The 25,304-nt window shown below is 42.6% G+C and overlaps 1 protein-coding gene across 1 annotated transcript in view; it reads left to right on the forward strand.

Annotated features, from left to right (window-relative positions):
- The window catches only part of cnn3a (calponin 3, acidic a), a 72,315-nt gene that overhangs the window by 30,042 nt on the left and 16,969 nt on the right, over window positions 1–25,304 (forward strand). Inside the window, exon 2 of the mRNA XM_078218823.1 lies at window positions 15,418–15,539. Coding sequence (XP_078074949.1) covers window positions 15,418–15,539 — 122 coding nt within the window. The remainder of the gene's footprint in view (window positions 1–15,417; window positions 15,540–25,304) is intronic.

A 25,304-nucleotide genomic window follows, 5' to 3' on the forward strand; every position in this document is an offset into this window, starting at 1 on the left:
ATGTTGCACTCCATTGTCCACTTAGAAAATACCCTGAGTTAATCACTGCAACGTATTTTGTTTTCCCCTAATACTCCTTTATTTGCCTATGCTAAATCTCTCTTGTTGGGAAGGGTTCTCCAGGCACCACTATTTTGCCCAATAGATCACTCTTTGTGTGAGCAGAGGCATTTGATTGTTGACGAGCCATTCATCCACAACTGACGCTGTTCCTGCCTTGGCTTAATGCTGTGAAGTGAGCCCAAAAGGACAGAAGTCACTTGATGCTGATGAGAACTGGAGCTAACAGTCTGTCCATGAATTCATTGTACTATGGCAACTGCTGCCTCGTTAGTGATTTTTAAGCTGATTTAGTACAAGAGTTTGTCCTGTATCCTGATAACTTTATTTAGAAATTTTACTTTCTCACCAGGGCAAAGATTTGAATCTAATTCACTGAAGTTTGTACTTGTTTTTATCGTGTATTTCACCACTGAGGCATCTGTGTTTTAGTCTGTTTTGTGTGCATCCTTTTAGTAAAACTAATTTCTGTAATAAAGTTTTCAAATTTCAGTTATTTAAAAAAATCTTCTCCATGTACAAATGCCTTTTCAGCTAAAAGCTGATCTTGCCTTTAGAACAGTAAACCTTTTTATTAGCTTACGCGCAGAGTCCTCAAATCCACCTTTGAAATAAATTCTTTCTCCCTTTTTAATTGAATACCTGGAAGAGTTGCCAGAACTTTAATGAGACTCTGGTGGGTCAAAGGTTCAGTATTTTCAAAGACTGCAAAGTGTAGTGTTCTTTGCTTGGCAAAGGAGAAATGCTGATGGGTGTGGGAGAATCTAAAGGGAACTCTTCCCCTTTGATTCCAGTAAGGAAAGGCTTGCAGCTGCACATCAGCTTTGCAATTGATCTTGAGATGATGGGAGAAGATGTGATTTAGGTTAGGCAGGTGGCATTGATTCAAATAACCAAGCACACCCGATTTCCTACATCCTGATCGGGTGCTGCCTTTCTCGATTTTGAAAGCTGCAACATGTTGTGTCGACACCAAAGCAGCACTGCAAGGGAGTAATGTTGCTGATCTGACAGTACACAGAATCAAGCCAGGTGGTGAGAGACTCCACAGTAGGTAACCACCCACTGCTCAACTTTACACATTTATGCACCCCACACACCTGCAGTGAAACTTAATTTGAGTTTTAAATTCTGTTTAAAGTTCTATCCTCTCAGCCTTTTGGTGGAAGAGCGACACCCCAGTGAGTGAAGCCAGCACTTTAGCTCTCAAAACCAAGGCCAGGATTTTATGGCTTCTGCCCCTTGGTAGGATATTATGATCCGGCTGAAGTAAACAGTAATTTAAATGGCTTGCTGCAGTCGTTGGTGGGAAACTTGCTGTGATGGGACTGTAAAATCCTGGTATAATCAAAGAAATTGGATGATGGCTTTCAAATTTCAACCTCAGAATTATCTAATTCCCTCCACTGGGACTGTTCTGATTTTTAAATGTGGTAAATTTCATGTGCATGTTTCTAATATCTTTGTAGACTGTGGTGTTAAACCCCCTTCCACATCACTTGTTGCTGCAGGGTGAGGGCAATGAGGTGGATTTAGTGGTCACGCGTGCTCTCCCACTTCATGCTAACCATATCAGCGCATTCTCACTCCGTGTCCATTGAAGGTAGACATTGAAGGTCACTTCAAAGGAAGACATTGAAGGCCAGTTGTCCTGAATAATACCATCTACCTGGTTTACAGCAGCGGCACTTGTTGTTGCTACTGCTGCTGCTATAAACCAGGTCAGTTTAAAATGTCATAGATCATAGAAACCCTGCAGTACAGAAAGAGGCCATTCGGCCCATCGCGTCTGCACCGACCACAATCCCACCCAGGCCCTACCCCCATATCCCACATATTATACCCACTAATTCCTCTAACCTACACATCTCAGGACACTAAGGGGCAATTTAAGCATGGCCAATCAACCTAACCTAACCTCACTAATATGTGAGCGCTTGTGCAAAATTGGGAGGGCTGTTTCACAGATGAGTCAAGCAACAGCCTGACATGATCATACTCACCGAATCATACCTCACAGACCACAATAGTCTCCAGATCATGAAGTTTCACGGTATTGGATCAAACATGGGCAAATGAACTTTTTAAAAATTCATTGTAGGGACGTGGGTGTTAAGAGCTAGGCCAGCATTTATTGCGCATCCCTAATTGCCCTTGAAAGGTTGGTGAGTTGCCTCCTCCTATTCCTCAGCTTATGAATTGGTACTCTTTGAAAACAGAGGTTGACCAGGCTTGAGAATGTACTCTGGATAGGGGACTTCCATGTCCATTTATCAAAATGGCTCAGTAGCACCGCTACTGACAGAGCCCAGAAGGGCATATCTACCACACTGAGCCTGCAACAGGTGATGAGGAAACCAACAATGGAAAAACCTACTTGACCTTATCCTCCCCAATTTATTTGGTGATGCATCTGTCCCATAACCGTCTCCAGAAGGCCTGTGCTGTGGTCACTCCTACTGATATTAAATCCCACTTTCAAAATGAGGATACCCTTCATTGTGTTGTGTGGCATTACCACTCTGCTAAATGAAATGGATTTAGAATTAACTAGCAACTCAAACTGCTCACCTATGATGTGCTCTGGGCCTTCAGGAGCAGAATTCTATTCAACCACAATCTAACCTTGTGGCCCAGCATATCCCACACTCCTCCAGGTCAGGAGATCAATCCAGTTTAATGAAGAGTGCAGGACGACATGCCAGGGACAGCACCAGTCATACCTGAAAATGAGGTGTCAACCTGGTGAAGCTATCAACACCGGACTGCTTACATGCCAAGCAGCATGTGATGGAACGAACTAATTCCACAACCAATGGATCAAATTAAAGCTCAGCAGTCCTGCCAAATCCAGTCGTGAATGGTGGTGGACAATTAAACAATGCATTGGAGGAGGTTGCTCCACAAATATCCCCATCTCTTTGGGGGAGCCCAGCACATCCATGCAAAAGACAAAGCTGAAGCATTTGCAATAATCTTCAGCCAGAAGTGCTAAGTGGATGATCTATCTTGACCTCCTGACATCTGTAATAGTCTCCATCATTACATTTGCCAACCTTCAGACCACTCCACTCCATGAAATATCAAGAAATGATTAAAGGCACTGCATATTGTAAAGGAAATGGGCCCAGGGAACATTCTGGCAATAGTACTGAAGGCTTGTGCTCCAGAATTAGCTGCACCCCTCGCCAAGTTGTTTTTAGTACATCTACAACACGTCCATCAAATGTGGATGAGTCCCAGGTGTGTTCTGTCCACAAAAAGCAGGACAAATCCAACCTGCCTGTTCTCGAGAGGAGTTGGGGATTGGCAACAAAACCCCCACGTCACATTGAAAGGATAACAAAATGACACCCGGTAATGAGTGCTGGGAAACATGAGTGCACTCTGGACCTAATCGGGTCAACTCTGATAGTTGATATACTTTCACTGTCTTCATGAAGAATCATCACTTGGGCAATGTGTACTCGGGTGCTGGAGTGTGATGTTCAGTATCAGCAAAGCTTTTTGTCTTTTAAAAAAATGACCCCCTCTGTTTTGCTTGCGCGCATGCGCACACACACACACATACACGTCCCAGAGATAATAGCTCAATTTGCATCTTATTTTAGTAAGGGTCAGTGTCTTTGGGAAGGAAGAAAAAATGAGGGGAAATAATTTACTGTCTGAACAAGACTGAAAGCATTTTTTGTAATTGAAGCCAGATTCATGGTGTGTGTTGGTTTGTTAATGTTTGATAAAATTTGTTTTGCGATTGTTATGGCTGCATTTCAGGCACATTGGGAGAGCATGGAATACATGGAAATAGTCAACAAACAAGTAATTTCTGGTAGAATGCTGTAAGTTGAAAGATGCCTGAAAATGCCAACCTGCATTTATGTAATATTTTACAGTAAGAAGTCACAACACCAGGTTAAAGTTCAACAGGTTTATTTGGTAGCACAAGTTTTCGGAATGCTGCCCCTTCATCAGGTGAATGGAGGACTGGGTTCACAAATTGAGCACATGTAGACACAGACTCAATTTACAAGATAATGTTTGGAATGCGAGTCTTAACAGGTAATCAAGTCTTTACAGGCGCAGACAATGTGTGGAGAGAGGGTTAAGTACAGGTTAAAGAGGTATGAATTAGAACAACAAAGAACAATACAGCACAGGAACAGGCCCTTCGGCCCTCCAAGCCCGCGCCGCTCCCCGGTCCAGGATTGAATCCTGAATCCAGGATCCCCGCCCAATTTTCCAGCCTATCTACATACCAATATCCTATCCACCGAGCTGTCCCTCACAGCTACGATGCTTTGTTCATTACAACCTATTAACTCACCCCCACCCCCCCATTCCAGACCATGTGATCTCCAGGGAGAGGCGAAAACCCAGAGTGAAAAACCCCAGGGCCAATATGGGGAAAAAAAAATCTGGGAAATTCCTCTCCGACCCCCTGAGGCGATCGAAACGAGTCCAGGAGATCACAATGGCCCCGATCGGAAAATGCTTCCCAACCCTAGTCATTTCCACTTCCACGAACACCATATGAATTCCCTGCCCCCGAGACAGGTTCCCAACTATCCGCAGTCTCACTCTGTACTGGCACCAGCAAGATGATCGTAGAATGAAGCCTTGAAACGAGAAACCAGGAACAATTAGCCCGCGCCGCTCCCTGGTCCAAACTAGACCACTCTTTTGTATCCCTCCATTCCCACTCCGTTCATATAGCTGTCTAGATAAGTCTTAAACGTTCCCAGTGTGTTCGCCTCCACCACCTTGCCCGGCAACACATTCCAGGCCCCCACGACCCTCTGTGTGAAATATGTCCTTCTGATATCTGTGTTAAACCTCCCCCCCTTCACCTTGAACCTATGACCCCTCGTGAACGTCACCACCGACCCGGGGAAAAGCTTCCCACCGTTCACCCTATCTATGCCTTTCATAATTTTATACACCTCTATTAAGTCTCCCCTCATCCTCCGTCTTTCCAAGGAGAACAACCCCAGTTTCCCCAATCTCTCCTCATAACCAAGCCCCTCCATACCAGGCAACATCCTGGTAAACCTCCTCTGTACTCTCTCCAAAGCCTCCACGTCCTTCTGGTAGTGTGGCGACCAGAACTGGACGCAGTATTCCAAATGCGGCCGAACCAACGTTCTATACATCTGCAACATCAGACCCCAACTTTTATACTCTATGCCCCGTCCTATAAAGGCAAGCATGCCATATGCCTTCTTCACCACCTTCTCCACCTGTGACGTCACCTTCAAAGATCTGTGGACTTGCACACCCAGGTCCCTCTGCGTCTCTACACCCTTTATGGTTCTTCCATTTATCGTGTAGCTCCTCCCTACATTATTCCCACCAAAATGCATCACTTCGCATTTATCAGGATTGAACTCCATCTGCCATTTCCTTGCCCAAATTTCCAGCCTATCTATATCCTTCTGTAGCCTCTGACAATGTTCCTCACTATCTCCAACCAGGACAGTTAGTGAGATTTTGTAAACCCAGGCAAGTTGTGGGGGTTACAGATAGTTGACGTGAACCCAAGATCCCGGTTGAGGCCATCCTCGTGTGTGGAACTTGGCTATCAGTTTCTGCTTGGTGATTCTGCGTTGTGTGTTGTGAAGGCTGTCTTGGAGAATGCGTACCTGAAGATCAGAAGCTGACTGCCCTTGACTGCTGAAGTGTTCCCCGACAGGAAGGGAACACTCCTGCTTGGTGATTATCGAGCAGTGTCCATTCATCCGTTGTCGTAGCGTCGGCATGGTCTTGCCGATGTATCTTGCCTCGGGACATCCTTCTCCTGCAGCATATCAGGTAGACAACGTTGGCCGAGTTGCAAGAGGGATGGCCTCAACTGGGATCTTGGGTTCATGTCACACTATCTGTAATCTCCCACGACTTGCCCGGGCTTGCAAAATCTCACTAACTGTCCTGGTTTGAGACAATTTGCACCTCTTTAACCTGTACTTAACCCTCTCTCCACTCGCATTGTCTGTACCTTTTTAAAGATTTAATTACCTGTTAAGGCTCTCATTCCAACCATTATCATGTAAATTGAGTCTGTGCCTAATATATGCCTGTTTGTGAACCCAATCCTCCACTCACCTGATGAAGGGGCAGCATTTTGAAAGCTCGTGCTACCAGATAAACCTATTGGACTTTAACCTGGTGTTGTGAGACTTCTTACTGTGCCCACCCCAGTCCAACGCCTGCATCTCCACATTATATTTTATCTATCTGTTCATCAGAAGGAATTAATGCTAGCATTTATTGCCCATCTGTAATTCCTGTTAAGAAATTGGTTACAGTGAGCCACCACCTGGAATGGTATACACACTTGTTCTGAGAGGAACATTGGGGTAAAATATATTTATGGTGTGGACCTGTTTTACTAGTATTGGAGTGTCGCAGATGAGACTGGGTTGCAATTTACTGATAGGTTGCAAAGAGGAATTGAGTGGGGAAAAAAGCTGCGGGGAATTTATTGCCCTATGCACATTAGGGCCCACAGATTTGAGGCCATGGTTGTACAGCTGCATAAAAGAATAAGTGGTCGTGTATTGCAGTCTCTCCACGTATTGAGTCTTAATGGTGAACCTGAGCGGGGAACACCAGGAAGCTACTGAATTGACCAGAACATTTTGGCTCAGCTGGTTTTATATTAAAGATTGTATCAATGTTTATTCAGGTGCTGGAATGTGATGCTCAGCATCAGATGCAAGGCTCTCTTTTTAAAAAAAAAAAGACCCCCTCTGTTTCACTCCACTCGCTTGCTGGACAGTGCCTATGCATGTCAGCTGTGAGAAGTTGAGATATTCTTTACATTTGGCAACTCAGTAAAATATTACCTGACCAGCCTTCAACATTTCAGGTTTGCCTAATGTGGCAAATCAGTTGCACTTCTGCTTAAACTGCAGATTTTGGTGCTGAGAGGAGTCTTGTGCTGAAACTCTTCAAGGTGTTGAAATAACATGAATTACTTCCCTTTTGGTCTTTCCGCAATAAGCGATTTACTTGGTAATATTTACTTGCCACTTATCACTCCAAGCCGATTACTACTGAATCCCATGGCGAGTAACTCCCCTCCTGAATCCTCTAAAACCTGTCCACCATCTATTGGGCACAAGTCACGGCTGTCCACTTGCCAGGTGAGCACGACTCCACTAACGCTGAAGGAGAAACTCAGTGGCATCCAGGACAAAGCAGGCTGCTTTATTGGCACCCTATCCATCACCTTCAACATTCATTCCCTCCACCACAGATGGGAAGTATCAGCAAGATGTACTGCAGCAACACACAGTATTTTCACAGTAACTTTGTTGCAGTGTTAATGTCAGCCTACTTGTGAAACTATACAGAAACTTGAAGGAGAACACCCCAAGGCTCCTGTGACAACTTCCAAAACTGCAACCTCTACTGTCTCTAGAAGGACAAGCTTAGCAGATGCAAGGGAACATCATGATCTGCAAGTATCCTTCCAAGCCACACAGCATCCTAATTTGGAACTATATCATGCTATTTCACTGTTGCTGGGTCAAAATCCTGGAACCCCTTTCCTAACAGTACTGTGTAGGTATACCTACACATGTACTGCAGCGGTTCAAGGCTCACCACCACCTTCAAGAGCAATTATGAATTGGCAACAAATACTGGCCTAGCCAGCGATGCTCACATCATAAAAATAAATTTGCTCCCGAGTCAGGTCATTGAGTTCGAGTTCCACGTCAGTGCTGGAACATACAACTTGGCCTGCAGTCAGTTTGCTATTAAGTAAATGCCAATATTAGAGAAGGAAATAGCTGATATAATTTTCTTTTGGGATGTGCTTATTATCGCTCAGTTTGTCAGACTTTTTAAATGGGCAACAATGCAATTTAGTTTTAGTTTGAATATTGAGAATTATGATGCAATTGAGTTTGTTTCAAGTTTTGTGGAGAATCAGTTTGAAAGCTGTGCTTTTGTTTGATCTTATTAGAGGTTACAGTTGCCATACAGGTTAAAAAATAAAGGTATTGGCAAGAGTACTTGGAATCCATAGTACTTGGCTTCTCTGGTTAAGTGAGCATGGAGAAATGGAAATAGTGGATGATGCAGATTTGACAAAACATTGAAGTAGCGTCTGAATTGGAGTGCCTCTCACCTGTAGCAGTGGGCAGAATCATTAGAGGAAGCTACCCACTGGAGATTATTTTACAAGCAGTGAACAGTGTATTAAAAGATTTTTCTAAACCTTGTGGTCATCTCTTGCATTAGATAAAAGGAAAAAGGATACTTACTGAACATTGGTTGAGGTCCACAGTTGAGCCCTGCTCTCCACTGAAGGATTGCAGCCATGGGGTCACATGCAGTTTGCAAAGACCTCAGCTGTTTTTTTTTTGAAGTAGAATGCACACTAGAAAGCAGCTCACTAGTTGACTTTATTTTGGCTCATCCCTGTAGAAGGACACCTGGCCTCCCCTTGACATTTTTCTCTGTCTTAAACACGCATCAAAGATCAGGAGTTTGCCTCTTGTGGAGAATTCCGAATCCAAGTCTGCTTTATATTGCTGTAGCTTGAAGGGTGAACCAACTTCCAAATTTTTGAATGCAAGGTTATCGACCTAGGTGAATTATTAAAGCTAAGCAATACTGCTGAACTGATTTCTTCAACCCAAATATAAAGCAATTTGAAAAATCTTTTTCACAAAATTAAAACCATAACTGGAAGCAAAGACAGCTAATTAGAATGATGATCTGCACCACCCGGTAAAATAATCCATAGTATGGAATCCATAGTACTTGGCTTCTCTGGTTAAGTGAGCATGGAGAATGGAAATAGTGGATGATGCAGGTTTGACAAAACATTGAAGTAGCTTCTAGCAGTGGGCAGAATCATTAGAGGAAGCTACCCACTGGAGTTGGGTTAATGACAATCAGTGTTAAAATGATTAAACATGAAGTGATTGTGTGGCGTTTTGTTTTCTAGCCTTTTCTTATCAGGCGTGTCCAGTGGCCTTTTGTTGCTATCAGTCTTGAACTGTTGCTATCTAATTTTTTTCAAAACCACCAACCTATCGAATTAATTTGTACTAGATTCATCTTTAGGATCCCTCTGCATTATCCTGAAATCACTCATATATTCTGAAATAATCCAGATTCTATTCCTGGCAGCAGTTTTCAGTAGCCATTACCCCAAGTGAAGATTTAATCAGTTGCCCATATTATTTCAAACTTTAGAACTGCATGCATTATTGCAGTTAGTTACTGAGTTCAAATGCAGATACTTTCAACTTTTCAAATCTTCCATCAATCCTGTGTGTTTCTCCTCATCACTTCTGATGATGGAAACTGTTAACAATTTTATGGGAAACTGCTCTTGACTGTGAGTCAATTTTTAAGCATTGGAAATACTTCAATCTCCCATGAAGTTAGTCTGGTGTTCAAAAAAAAACCCAAAATCCTCAGTTCACTTCCTTCAGAATGTTTAAAATACTTTGGTTTTTGTTTGACTATTCAAGAGTTCAGTATTTTAAACCAATCTGTTACTTCTTAACCATCCTGAATTGGAAGCAATTTAACTCCCAATGGAAAGTGTATTTGCTTCTTTTGAGGTTTTTTAACATGTCTTTAATGCAGAGATCTCTGTCTTTTACCAGGTGGTGCAGATGTATGGTCTGATCATCATTCTAATTAGCTGTCTTTGCTTCCAGTTATGGTTTTAATTTTGTGAAAAAGATTTTTCAAATTGCTTTATATCTGGGTTGAAGAAATCAGTTCAGCAGTATTGCTTAGCTTTAATAATTCTGGACTTTTAATAAAGAACAGTAATTGAGTTTTTTGGAAAGTTATGAAAGGCTTAGGTTAATGACTGAGTGTTAAAATTATTAAACAGGAAGTGATTGGGTGGCGTTTTGTTTTCTAGCCTCAGTATTTTCAAAGGAGGGTGAAATTAATTAAGGTAAGAAGTTCAACGGTTTGAGATGCTAATAAAAATGATTAGCCCACAGGTTGCATTTCGGTATAGATATGGGGGGCAGAAACAAAATTAGAAGCTCTGATTCATTGCAGCAACAAAATAATGGGAAGTTACACACAAGTATTAAAGGAGGAAAGTAATTTTGGTGAAGGTCTCATTTCCTGCTCTAATTCTTGGATGAGAAAATTAGAAGTGCTTTCCCAAATGGCAAAACAGTAATACAATAGTTGAGGTTGGGAGGGGAGAGGAAGTATTCAGTACAAAACCAAGTTTTTAAGCCATTTTGGAAAATTTTGCAAAATTTGGAGATGAGCTTGATTAGGAAAGATCATGATTAGAAAAGAGCATGACCTAGATTTTACAACAAGTAGGGCAGCCATGGAGCTAAGTCATTGGGCTCAAAGCTGCCCATACAGATCTAGCGATCTCGGGTGTAAATTTGAATTTCGGCTTTTCTAATGTTTGAATCCGATGCCAAGTCAAAGGGATCTCCTGGCATCCACCAGCAATGATGTCATCCAAGTAGGGTAAACGGCCAATCACAATGAATAATTCTTGTCGATAGTGGTGTGCTCAATATCCCTCTTTTTTTTTTACTATAAATTTAAATGCAATGAAGATTGGATTATGCACTTTGGAAGCTGAAATTCGAATCATTTTAGCAGAATTGGAAAAAGTGTTGCAGAAATGTAAAGGGGCCAGAGGTTGTTCAGTGGTTCTAACTTATCACACTGTTGCACCTCATTAACCAGGTGAAACTTTTTCAGTATTGTGAGTTTATCACTTTAATTTCCAAAGATTGCAGTAGCCAGTCAGTGAAGGAAGAAACCCGAGACATCATTTGAATGGTATAGCTTAATTCGGAGTGAAACATTAAATGTATGTTTCTCCATCTCCATCAGTAAGTCTCTTTGTATGTGCTCATGTGACCATTCAATCGATGTTCTTCGTGCGAGTGTTCTCAATTGTATCAATTGAGGTTAGGAACTTCAACAGTACACCATGTGGAGAAGCAAGGAATCAGTGACAGCGCCTTCTGAATTTTCTCATTTAACTGCATACGGAGACTCCAGACGCTGCTGCCAGTTTCACAGACTAATAATGGTGAATGCTGATAGTTTTCCCCCATCATGACAACCCAAAGATTGAAGGCAAAAACGTTCAATATAAAATGGACCAGCTGTTAATGAGAAGCGGACTGTAAAGTTAACCAAGAAGCAAAATGAGATTGTCACTGTCTGTATGCTATTTAAGGAGGGAAACAAGGTGTAGTTATTTCCTTGTGACATTACAAAATGCCTAGAAGTCATTTTGAGTAAGATTGATTAACATGCAATGGAAACACCAGCCACAACATTGCAGGATCATGAGTGGAGATGGTGGCTGATGGGAAAGAACAGAGTAGGAGTGAAATAATCTCTAAGTGCTGCTTGAATGGTTGGAAAAAAATAAATCTAAGGATGAGCCATCAGCTGCAAGAGTAACTTCAGAGGAAACTAGATATGACCCCATATCTCTCGCTTTCTTGGTGTCATACCCTACCACAAACTTTGAAAATGTCCAAAGGATTGACTGAGGTTTCACTAAACTGTTGCAAGACATGTTTAACATGATAAACCAAATTTTAGAACCTTAACATGACTGTCATCGGAGTCATTATCTTGAGAAAGCCACAAAGTAACTGAGTTCAAGAATGATCCTTTCAATCAAAAACTGCAAACTTGCTGCTGATGAGGTCAGCATCTGGCCAGACCAGATTCTTGCAGCTTGGCTGTTCAAGCATTCATTGTTAAATGTACTTGAGTGATTTGTGGTCCATATTAAAATATTGAGATATACAGAAGTGCATATATGTCTCTGCTTGGTGTGTGCGAACATGCTGCCTCCTAACTTCCTTGAAAATGCTAACATTGGCACATTCTTCTGTTCCATAAAGCTCATGGGATCAATTTTTTTCCTCCTTCCAAAACAGCTCAGTCTGGTTTGCAAGTCAGCTGTTTAATCCCTTTCAACACTAAACCTTCTGTCAAAAAGCAGTGTTTTACTGACCTGCAGTATATATGTTTGTGGTGACAGCTTATTAAGAGAGCTGGAGAATTACTCTGTGAAATTTTCCTTTTGCCTAGCCAAATGCAGAAGTTTTTCAACTTTTCAACAAAAAACTCAAACTGTAGAATGTTCCACAAAGGTTAATTTAGGAAGCAAATATTGTTTTCCAGATGCTTGGTATGAAACAATGTATTACTTTCACATTAGTGTTGATAAGTTAGCAGCTGAAATCTGATCCATTTAAGCAATATATTGTAACCCTCATCAGTCCTGAAATCCAGACTACTTTGAGCAGCCCATGCAACTCAGATTCTTCACTGGTGCGGTTTTAAAAAAAGTTGCACAATGGCCTTGATGGTCCTGCTTTGCTGAAGGAGAGGGTAAAAGCCTTTGGCTGTTTCAGTGGGAAGAATGCAGGAGCGAGGCACAAGATAGATGATGGTGGAAGAAAAGTCTATTAAAGAGTAATTAAAACTCAAAAGCTTTTTTACACTGGTACACTTTGCCAACCTTTCTGGGAAAATAAATTGTTCATTTTTTTTTCCAGTACTACATTCTGGTCATTTTTAAAGAATATATTGAATGTTTAGTAAGTAATTACCATCCTACTTTTCCCAACCTGGGGGCTGTTGGTAATGCTAACTCTGGATCACTTGTTCCCTTTTGTCATTCGTGTCATTTTAGTACAGGGCAGGACTTTGGAAACATGGAATAAGATCATAAAAAAACAGGAGTAGGCTGTTCGGCCCCTCAGGCCTGCCCTACCATTCAATAGAATCATAATTGAACCACCATTCCTCATTTCCCCTTTCCCTGTAACCCTTGATTCCCTTACTGATCAATAATCTACCTATCTCAGCCTTAAATATATACAAGAACTTTGCCCCCTCAGTGTTCTGTGGCAAGGGGTTTCAAAGATTCTCAATCCTCGGAAGAAATTCCTCCTCCATAGTCTTTAAATTGGTGTCCCTTTATTCTGAGACTGTGCCCTCTGATTCTAGACTCTCCCATGAGGGGAAACATCCTCTGAGCATTTACCCTGTCAAACTCCTTAAGATGTATAGATGCCAGCATTGGACTGGGATGGGCACAGTAAGAAGTCTCTCAACACCAGGTTAAAATCCAACAGGTTTATTTGGTAGCATGAGCTTTCAGAGCGCTGTTCCTTCGTCAGGTGAGTGTAGGAGCAGCGCTCCGAAAGCTCGTGCTACCAAATAAACCTGTTGGACTTTAACCTAGTGTTGTGAAACTTCTTACAGCCCCTTAAGAATCCTATATGTTTCAATAAAATCACCTCACCTCTCATCCTTTTAATTCCAATGAGTAGGATCTCAATCTGTTTAACCTTTCCACATCAGACAATCTGTTTCATCCATCCCAGGGATCATCCTAGTGAACATGCGGCTTTGGATAAATAAACTATTTTTACTGGTGCTTTATGTCTCTGATATATATTTATATCTGGTCACTCCATAGAACCATAGAAACCCTACAGTGCAGAAAGAGGCCATTTGGCCCATCGAGTCTGCACTGACCACAATCCCATCCCGGCCCTACCCCGTATCCCTACATATTTACCCGCTAATCCCTCTAACCTATGCATCCTGGGACACTAAAGGGCAATTTTAGCATGGCCAATCAACCTAACCCGCACATCTATGGACTGTGGGAGGAAACCGGAGCACCTGGGGGAAACTCGTTTGCACGTAGACATTCTAATGTTATCCTATAATTCAGAAATCCTGCCGTGGCCCTAAGCATTCCAGACATTGATAATCATTAGATTCATATAATCAGACAGCTCGAGTGAGATGTTTCTTGTATACTTGCTCCAGGTCATTTTATAGCTTTTATCATAGTGTACATATGTAGTGCACAGATCAATATTGATCTTGTACCATCACCGTTAAAACTTGGAAGATACTAACCAAAATTCTAAATGGCTGCCTGGCTATAGTTTGAATAGTTCACTAGACAAAGTTTAAAACTGACTGCTACCACCCCATTCTGTTTTCCTTTTGGAGACTCTCGTTTTCTAAATTCTCAAAGGATTGCAGTCTCAGGTGTATAAATATTTATTTTAAGTAATTTAATGATCAGTGGTCTTTTGACAGATTTTGCTTCACATCAGCTAAAACAAAATTCAGAAGAAATGCTAAAAACTGATTGAGATCAAACTCTGGGGCATGAGTAGTGAGAAGTCCAATTATGTTTTTTATGCAAATAAAATTCAATTGTGGTTCTTGTGCGGATTTGTTGTAATCAAAACAGAATTAGTGGAAGGAAGTTATCAAGAAATCAGGCCCAGATGACTATTGCCAGTCTTTTGAGTACTTGCACTTGCCTCCCCTCTTTCCACCACATTTACTCTTTTTAAAAACTAGCATTGATGGTTCACTGGTTTAAAATTTTGCACCTATTTTTGTTGCAGCTTACTGTCCTTCTCCCTTCTCATGGTTTCCCTTACCATTTCCTTGTATTCTCAAGTTTTTGGAACTAATAATCTGACAGGCAGAACCAAGGACCCAGATTGGCAGCAGGTTTAAACTTTGTTCAAGGCCGCAGCCCTGTCCAAAGAATTGAAGAGGGCAGCAAAATGGCTTCCCATGCCACTGATGCACCCTGGACTGAATATTTCCAGGATTTTGTTTATATGAAGGCCTAGAACTGTTGGGAGAAAACTTGGGTAAAATCATTCAGGTTTTGCAAGTTAAGAAATGGGAAGATTCCAAAGAAAGGAATGATCAGATCCTGCATCAATGTCAGAATGACAGATTCAAGGAGAGTTTTTTTTGTGAAATGTAAACAAATAAGATTGTCAAAGAGTTAGTCATGAAACAGTTAACTTGGTGCAATATATTCCATAAACTTCTCGTGTTTCTTTAAGAATCCCAAAGTATTGACTAATAGTTGGTCTTGCAAAAGGAAATGAGCAAGTGTGCAATTCGTTATGTCAATTAATTGCCAAGATTCTTCATGCAAGACCTAATCTGGCTTTACAGAGCTTTGGATTCTTCTTGGAGACCATTCACTCTCCAACCTTGACCAGCTATGTTGTATTAGAAGGTATTATGAATAGAAAGCTGCCAGAAGTTTCCAATGGGTTTATTGTAATATTTGTATTTTATTGAGGAAAGGTCCATCATTTTACGCTTTCAGTCTGCAAGTTAGTCATGACATTCTTTTTCCACCAATAAAGCAATGCCAATAATAAACAATAATGCAGTTCTCCATAGAAAACCTGATTAGGCCTGAGTGCTGTACAAATTTCAAGGCACAGGATAACGGTTATTTTCAATGCGTAGATGTCGGTAATGTTATGTGGTAATGTGTATATCATGTATTTGGCTTCCTTCCAGATTCTTCAGAAATATGACCCCCAGAAAGAGGAAGAGTTGCGAGTCTGGATTGAAGAGGTTACAGGCAGACGTTTGGGTGAGAATTTCCAGCTCAGCCTTAAGGATGGTGTCATTCTTTGCGTGTAAGTAACTGACCGCTTTGCTGAGTCTTATTCCCACTGTGCCGGTGTTAATAATGCATTTTGGAGATGGACTGTGCTGTGCTTTCCCTTGTACTAGCCTCAAAACTATTTGATGTTTAAGGAAATGCTTCAAAGACACTCTGAAGGCTTACCTCAGGGAATGCAACATAAGATGTGACCCTTGCTCAGGAACTTCCTGATTGAAGGGACATGACTCTTCGAGAACACCCAAAGGCAAGAGGTGCTTTGGAAAAGGAGCCGAAGAAAGGAATGCCAGTGATCTCAAGTCCAAGCACCAATTTCAACTGCTGGAAACACCTGCCAAATGTGCATTTGGCAATGCAGCTCTAGGATTGGGCTCATCAGCCATGCAAGTATCCACTGAACCCATGACCACTGACATGAAGTTTCTTAGATGGATAATTGTACTCGATTAGCGAGTGGCTGAAGAAGAGACTTAATGAGGCCAGAACATTTTGACTTGGCAAGACAGCCTCCAAAAATGAGTCTTGCAGAAAAGCAAAATGCTGCTGATGTTGCAAATCCGAGTTCTGGTGAAAGGTTATCGACCTTAAATATTAACTAACTCTCTCTCTCTCTCTCTCTCTCTCCAAAGATACTGCTTGAACCTGCTGAATACTTCCAGCATTTTCTGTTATTTCTTTTGCAACTTAAATGAAAAAGACAAAATAACTTGCCTTTAGAGGTTGCGCAAGTTGCTATGTAGTCTAATCCCGAAGTGCTTTAAGTACTTGATGTAATCACTGTTGTAAGAAATATAGCTTTTGTTTATACAATGCTTTCCTCTATTTACGTTTCACTTTGTAATATTCAACCACCCTTATTTACCATTCTGTTGATGGAAAGGAGCTGGTTCTCTATGCTATTTTATGTATAAAATGAAGCACTTGTACAGTTACCAGTAAGTACAAAAGCATCAATTTTGGAACATTCCCCGAGGATTCAGGCTGTGACCTGAGACTTTGGTGCTGAGCTGGGAGTTATGGGGAAGGCAAAGGGTTGAAGACCTGAACAAGGGGATCATGGCACGACGAAGAGCACTGAGTTGGACCAGTTAATGCAGGCAGTGATATTGCGCTTGTGTTGATGAGGAGGAGGAGGTGAAATTTAGAATGTACTTTGAGATTTTCACAGGAGTCAATAGTGTGGATGGTGAGGGAAATGGGAAAATTGCTCAAGGTGATTTGCTCAGTAATCTAAATCCATAGTGAAGTTGAGGTAGGTACACATGGTTTATAGAAGCTGATGATGTATATGATAAAGTTGATAGGACAATGGAAAGTAGGAGGGAAGAAAACCAGAAAAATTTAGGTTAAGGCTGAAAATTGCTTCATTGTATATGCATTGATACAAAGGCTGTGGGGGGAGATCTCAGTGGAAAATTTGTAAGGGCTTTGGAGCGTAACAGACAGACATGGCTCGAATACAAATGAGATATTCAAGTTTTGTTAAATTACTGAAATTTATATTCAACATAACAATAGTGATCTTAAGAAACTGCTTGGATTATGCATGGGAGGCTCAAAATTGGAAACCGAGTGATAGACCTGTTCGACAGCTGTGGAAATTATGAGGTACCTGTCAAAGAATAGTGATACCTCAACTTCAAATAGGAGAATGCATCATCACGGGGAAAGGTGCTCTTCCATTTAGACAACTGGAACTGAGCACATGCAATGAATTGCATTATATGTAGTGCCTTAAGTATAGTTGCCACTGTAATGTAGAAAACATGGCAGCCATTTTGCACCCAGCAAGTCAGGATATCTATTTTTGGCGTTATTTGAGGGAGTATCATAAACCTTAGGATGCGAAAAGAACTCCCATGCTCTTTGAATACCACCATGGAATCTTTTACATGGACCTGAGAGGGTAGATATGAACTCCATTTTAATGTTTTATCCAAAATATAGTTGCTTCACTGTGCAAAGCTCCTTCAGTACTGCAGTGGAGTGACAGTTGGCATTATGTGCTCAAACTCCTCTGACTCTAGATTATACCTAACCAAATGTATATATGTTAGTGTGTCCAGATAGCTCCCCCCAATTTAGCCAAGTCGGAGGAACAAGAGGATTAGGTTGAGTGTAACGTATGTGGAGAATGAATAGCATTTCAGATCGCAAGGAAACCTGGACCTAAAGGAAGCAATCTAACATTTTTTTAAAATGGAGGGAAAACTGCAAATGCTGGAATAAGAACAGAGCAGCAGCATCTGTTTCTGGAAGCTTTCTAAAATTCCTGTTTATCTCAGCCATTTTAAGTCCCTGATACACAGGGTACATCTGTAACGTAAAAACTTTCCAGCAAGAAGTGGGATCAGGAATGGAGACACAAGTCTGAGAATATGATTTTTGACGGTCAGCTCAGAATTTGAACAGAAGCAAAGAGTGCAGTGACTATACCTGGTGAAATATACACATGCTAATTTTGCAGTGTGCTTTCTAATGTTGAAACGTTTAATATGGAGATAGGGAGAAACCAACAATTGACAATAATTAGTGCATTGATAAGGTGGTATCTGGGTAATGGACTCTAATCATAGAAACCCTACAGTACAGAAAGAGGCCATTCAGCCCATCGAGTCTGCACTGACCACAATCCCACCCAGGCCCTACCCCCATATCCCTACATATTTACCCACTAATCCCTCTAACCTATGCATCTCAGGACACTAAGGGCAATTTTTAGCATGGCCAATCAACCTAACCCGCACATCTTTGGACTTCTAATCCTAATTTTTTAAAATCCCACATCTCAAAGTGCCCAGATTTCATGAAACCCCACCGCTCATTCAGGTTACCATCAACCTATCACTTGATCAAACTTGTGGTGTTTCATCGAATCCATCTCCATTTCTCCAATGGACTTTTGTAGTCTGTAGTGACACGTCACTAAGGTGATATAACTGGGTGATTTAAATGAGGGTTTTTTTATGGCCATAATGAGCTCCATTTTAATGTTTTTACCCAAATATAGTTGTTTCACACTCCTTCAGTACTGCAGTCATGTTAGGGATTTTTGATTTGACTTGTGACTTTGTTTTTAACACTTGGATTAGAACATAGAACAGTACAGCACAGAACAGGCCCTTCGGCCCACGATGTTGTGCCGAGCTTTATCTGAAACCAAGATCAAGCTATCCCACTCCGTATCATCCTGATGTGCTCCATGTGCCTATCCAATAACCGCTTAAATGTTCCTAAAGTGTCTGACTCCACTATCACTGCAGGCAGTCCATTCCACATCCTAACTACTCTCTGATATCCTTCCTATTATCTCCCACCACGAACCCTATAGTTATGCCTCCTTGTAATAGCTCCATCCACCCGAGGAAATAGTCTTTGAACGTTCACTCTATCTATCCCCTTCATCATTTTATAAACCTCTATTAAGTCTTCCCTCAGCCTCCTCCGCTCCAGAGAGAACAGCCCTAGCTCCCTCAACCTTTCCTCATAAGACCTACCCTCCAAACCAGGCAGCATCCTGGTAAATCTCCTCTGCACTCTTTCCAGCGCTTCCACATCCTTCTTATAGTGAGGTGACCAGAACTGCACACACTATTCCAAATGTGGTCTCACCAAGGTCCTGTACAGTTGCAGCATAACCCCACGGCTCTTAAACTCCCACCCCCTGTTAATAAAAGCTAACACACTATAGGCCGCCTTCACAGCTCTATCCACTTGAGTGGCAACCTTTAGAGATCTGTGGATATGGACCCCAAGATCTTTCTGTTCCTCCACAGTCTTCAGAACCCTACCTTTGACCCTGTAATTCACATTTAAATTAGTCCTACCAAAATGAATCGCCTCACATTTATCAGGGTTAAACTCCATTTGCCATTTTTCAGCCCAGCTTTGCATCCTATCTATGTCTCTTTGCAGCCTACAACAGCCCTCCACCTCATCCACTACTCCACCAATCTTGGTGTCATCAGCAAATTTACTGATCCACCCTTCAGCCCCCTCCTCTAAGTCATTAATAAAAATCACAGAGCAGAGGACCAAGCACTGATCCCTGTGGAGCTCCACTAGCAACCTGCCTCCAATCCGAAAATTTTCCATCCACCACCACCCTCTGTCTTCGATCAGACAGCCAGTTACCTATCCAATCGGCCAACTTTCCCTCTATCCCACACCTCCTCACTTTCATCATAAGCTGACCATGGGGGACCTTACCAAATGCCTTACTAAAATCCATGTATATGACATCAACTGCCCTACCTTCATCAACACACTTAGTTACCTCCTCAAAAAATTCTATCAAATTTGTGAGGCACGACTTGCCCTTCACGAATCCGTGCTGACTATCCCGGATTAATCCGCATCTTTCTAAATGGTCGTAAATCCCATCCCTAAGGACCTTTTCCATCAATTTACCAACCACCGAAGTAAGACTAACCGATCTATAATTACCAGGGTCATTTCTATTCCCTTTCTTAAACAGAGGAACAACATTCGCCATTCTCCAGTCCTCTGGCACTATCCCCGTGGACAGCGAGGACCCAAAGATCAAAGCCAAAGGCTCTGCAATCTCATCCCTTGCCTCCCAAAGAATCCTAGGATACATTTCATCAGGCCCAGGGGACTTATCGACCTTCAGTTTATTCAAAACTGCCAGGGCATCCTCCCTCCGAACATCTATTTCCTCCAGCCTATTAGCCTGTAACACCTTCTCTTCCTCAAAAACATGGCCCCTCTCCTTGGTGAACACTGAAAAAAAGTATTCATTCATCACCTCACCTATCTCTACTGACTCCATACACAAGTTCCCACTACTGTCCTTGACCGGCCCTAACCTCACCCTGGTCATTCTTTTATTCCTCGCATAAGAGTAAAAAGCCTTGGGGTTTTCCTTGATCCGACCCGCCAAGGACTTCTCATGTCCCCTCCTAGCTCTCCTAAGCCCATTTTTCAGCTCATTCCTTGCTAACTTGTAACCCTCAATTGAGCCATCTGAACCTTGTTTCCTCATCCCTACATAAGCTTCCCTCTTCTTTTTCACAAGACATTCCACCTCTTTCGTGAACCATGGTTCCCTCACTCGGCCATTTCCTCCCTGCCTGACGGGGACATACCTATCAAGGACGCGCAGTATTTGTTCCTTGAAAAAGTTCCACTTTTCATTAGTTCCTTTCCCTGACAGTTTCTGTCCCCAACTTATGCCCCCTAATTCTTGCCTAATCACATCAAAGAACAGTACAGCACAGGAAACAGGCCCTTCGGCCCTCCAAGCCTGTGCCGCTCCTTGGTCCAACTGGACCAATCGTTTGTATCCCTCCATTCCCAGGCTGCTCATGTGACTATCCAGGTAAGTCTTAAACGATGTCAGCGTGCCTGTCTCCACCACCCTACTTGGCAGCGCATTCCAGGCCCCCACCACCCTCTGTGTAAAAAACGTCCCTCTGATATCTGAGTTATACTTCACCCCTCTCACCTTGAGCCCGTGACCCCTCGTGATCGTCACCTCCGACCTGGGAAAAAGCTTCCCACTGTTCACCCTATCTATACCCTTCATAATTTTGTACACCTCTATTAGATCTCCCCTCATTCTCCGTCTTTCCAAAGAGAACAACGCCAGTCTACCCAATTTCTCCTCATAGCTAAGACCCTCCATACCAGGCAACATCCTGGTAAACCTTCTCTGCACTCTCTCTAACGCCTCCACGTCCTTCTGGTAGTGCGGCGACCAGAACTGGACGCAGTACTCCAAATGTGGCCTAACCAGTGTTCTATACAGCTGCATCATCAGACTCCAGCTTTTATACTCTATACCCCGTCCTATAAAGGCAAGCATACCATATGCCTTCTTCACCACCTTCTCCACCTGTGTTGCCACCTTTAAGGATTTGTGGACTTGCACACCTAGGTCCCTCTGTTTCTATACTCCTGATGACTCTGCCATTTATTGTATAACTCCTCCCTACATTATTTCTTCCAAAATGCATCACTTTGCATTTATCCGGATTAAACTCCATCTGCCACCTCTCCGTCCAATTTTCCAGCCTATCTATATCCTGCTGTATTGCCCGACAATGCTCTTCACTATCCGCAATTCCAGCCATCTTCGTGTCATCCGCAAACTTGCTGATTACACCAGTTACACCTTCTTCCAAATCATTTGTATATATCACAAATAGCAGAGGTCCCAATACAGAGCCCTGCGGAACACCACTGGTCACAGACCTCCAGCCGGAAAAAGACCCTTCGACCACTACCCTCTGTCTCCTATGGCCAAGCCAGTTCTCCACCCATCTAGCCACTCCTCCTTGTATCCCATGAGCCTTAACCTTCTTAACCAACCTACCATGTGGGACTTTGTCAAATGCCTTACTGAAATCCATATAGACGACATCCACGGCCCTTCCTTCATCAACCGTTTTTGTCACTTCCTCAAAAAACTCCACCAAATGTGTAAGGCACGACCTCCCTCTTACAAAACCATGCTGTCTGTCACTAATGAGATTGTTCCGTTCTAAATGCACATACATCCTGTCTCTAAGAATCCTCTCCAACAACTTCCCTACCACGGACGTCAAGCTCACCGGACTATAATTTCCCGGGTTATCCCTGCTACCCTTCTTAAACAGCGGGACCACATTCGCTATCCTCCAATCCTCAGGGACCTCACCCGTGTCCAAAGAAGCAACAAAGATTTCCGTCAGAGGCCCAGCAATTTCATCTCTCGTCTCCCTGAGCAGTCGAGGATAGATGCCATCAGGCCCTGGGGCTTTGTCAGTTTTAATGTTCCCTAAAAAACCTAACACTTCCTCTCTTGTAATGGAGATTTTCTCTAACGGGTCAACACCTCCCTCCGAGACACTCCCAGTTAACACGCCCCTCTCCTTCGTGAATACCGATGCAAAGTATTCATTTAGGATCTCCCCTATTCCCTTGGGTTCTAAGCATAATTCCCCTCCTTTGTCCCTGAGAGGTCCGATTTTCTCCCTGACAACTCTTTTGTTCCTAACGTATGAATAGAATGCCTTAGGATTCTCCTTAATCCTGCCTGCCAAGAACACCTCGTGACCTCTTTTTGCCCTCACAATGTACCTCTTCCCCAATTGTAAGCTTTGCCCTGCCGTACGGCCCTATCCCTCTCCATTGCAATAACAAAAGACACCAAATTGTGGTCACTATCTCCAAAGTGCTCTCCCACAACCAAATCTAACACTTGGCCCGGTTCATTTCTTAGTACCAAATCCAATGTGGCCTCACCTCTTGTCGGCCTATCCACATATTGTGTCAGGAAACCCTCCTGCACACACTGCACAAAAACTGCCCCATCCGAACTATTTGACCTACAAAGGTTCCAATCAATATTTGGAAAGTTAAAGTCCCCCATGACAACTATCCTGTGACCCCCACACATATCCATAATCTGCTTAGCAATTTCTTCCTCCACATCTCTATTACTATTTGGGGGCCTATAGTAAACTCCTAACAACGTGACCGCTCCTTTCCTATTTCTAACCTCAGCCCATATTACCTCAGCGTGCAGATCCCCCTTTCTGCAGCCGTTAACCGTTATAGGATTGTGCTTGTTTCCTTCTGAGAGACATGCTTTAAAATAGGCATATTATCTCCTGAGTACCAGGCTGTGCTATTTATATTGGTGGAATGGGCAAAGTTTGTTGCGAAAGGATTGCTTCCCTGTGGAGGATTGCTTCTGAGTGGAGGCCTGTGACTAGTGGTGTGCCGCAGGGATCGGTCTTGGGTCCATTGTTGTTTGTCATCTATATCAATGATCTGGATGATAATGTGGTCAATTGGATCAGCAAGTTTGCTGATGATACAAAGATTGGAGGTGTAGTGGACAGTGAGAAAGGTTTTCAAAGCTTGCAGAGGGATTTGGACCAACTAGACAAATGGGCTGAAAAATGGCAAATGGAATTTAACGCAGACAAGTGTGAGATATTGCACATTAGAAGGACAAACCAAAGTAGAACGTACAGGGTAAATGGTAGGACTCTGAAGAGTGCAGTTGAACAGAGGGATCTGGGAATACAGGTACAGAATTCCCTAAAAGTGACGTCACAGGTGGATAGGGTCGTAAAGAGTGCCTTTGGTACATTGGCCTTTATAAATCGGAGTATCGAGTATAAAAGTTGGAGTGTTATGGTAAGGTTATATAAGGCATTGGTGAGGCCGAATTTGGAGTATTGTGTACAGTTTTGGTCACCTAGTTACAGGAAGGATGTAAATAAGATTGAAAGAGTGCAGAGAAGGTTCACAAGGATGTTGCCGGGACTTGAGAAGCTGAGTTACAGAGAGAGATTGAATAGGTTGGGACTTTATTCCCTGGAGCGTAGAAGATTGAGGGGAGATTTGATAGAGGTGTATAAGATTTTGATGGGTATAGATAGAGTGAATGCAAGCAGGCTTTTTCCGCTGAGGCTAGGGGAGAAAAAAACCAGAGGGCATGGGTTAAGGGTGAAAGGAGAAAAGTTTAAAGGGAATATTAGGGGGGGCTTCTTCACGCAGAGAGTGGTGGGAGTGTGGAATGAGCTGCCGGATAAAGAAAAACTTGGACGGGTTCATGGATGAGAGGGGTGTGGAGGGATATGGTCCAAGTGCAGGTCAGTGGGACTAGGCATAAAATGGTTCGGCACCGACAAGAAGGGCCAAAAGGCCTGTTTCTGAGCTGTAATTTTCTATGGTTCTATGGAAAGGTCTGGATGTCTCGCACGCTGTTTAGAATTGGTTTTGCGCTGCTTATGGCCCTTTGAGTCTGCACTGACTCTCCAAAAGAGCGTCTTACCCAGGCCTATCCCTGTAAACCTGTGCCTTACCATCGCTAATTCACCTAATCTACACATCTTTGGACATTTCGTTCGAAGTTCAGGTGGAAAGCTTTTTAAATAACAGGACTTTATGCTGATGATGCCCTGAGCTGCTATTTTGCATAGCTTTTTGCCAGAGTATCCACAGCTGAGTACCTTCTTCTCTTGGCACAGTTGGTTTGGGTTATATTCAATGTACCCAAAAAAAACCATGGGTGTTCAACTTCATTGTTGAACTCGATTCAAGTCTCTTCTCTTGATCGATCCCCTTTGGAGGTTGGGACTGTTGCAGACACATTTTTCTTGGTGGGTTTTCTTTCATCTCCCACTCCCACTCTGTTCCTAAACCAATCTCAATGCTAGTAGACCAGTTGCACGAGGAGGGGGCAGTACCTTGGGATGGTGAACCCTAGTCCCTGCTCCTAACTCTATAGCCTTGGAGTTTTGCACTCCTCGCATTGGCTCATTTTCAACTCTCTGCCTTTTGGCTAAGATCAAGTGTAGTATGGATTGGATGCTGCTCTTGGTCGAGGTCATTGGGTTGCATTTAAGCTTCATATTCATATGAAGCAATTTTTAAAAAGCGGCATCTCAGCCTTTTGGCTAAGATGCAAATGAGATCAAGCCTTGGAAGAGGAAACCTCCCCCTCCTTCAATCAGCTTGGCTCATGTAGATCAGGCCCAAGACAGGTGTGAAGGCCCTGACTTGTCAGCTTGGATCAGAAATGTCTCAACTTGTTGAGACTCTGAATTGGACTTGATTTGATTGAATTGGAAAAGTATTTAAAAAAATTTAAACTCTCTGCCATTCTTATTGAAAAGTAGCCAGAAAAAAATGCAACTACAGCATCGATAAACACTTTGGTTTACTCGGCCTGATCGGTAACGTGTTTGATTCTGGAGCTGTTAATAGCCATCTGTTTACAGACTTAATTTCTGAAGTTGGGTGGCTATTATTTTGTAAC

Source organism: Mustelus asterias, chromosome 8 (genome assembly GCF_964213995.1).
Source record: "Mustelus asterias chromosome 8, sMusAst1.hap1.1, whole genome shotgun sequence".
Classification (NCBI taxonomy): domain Eukaryota; kingdom Metazoa; phylum Chordata; class Chondrichthyes; order Carcharhiniformes; family Triakidae; genus Mustelus; species Mustelus asterias.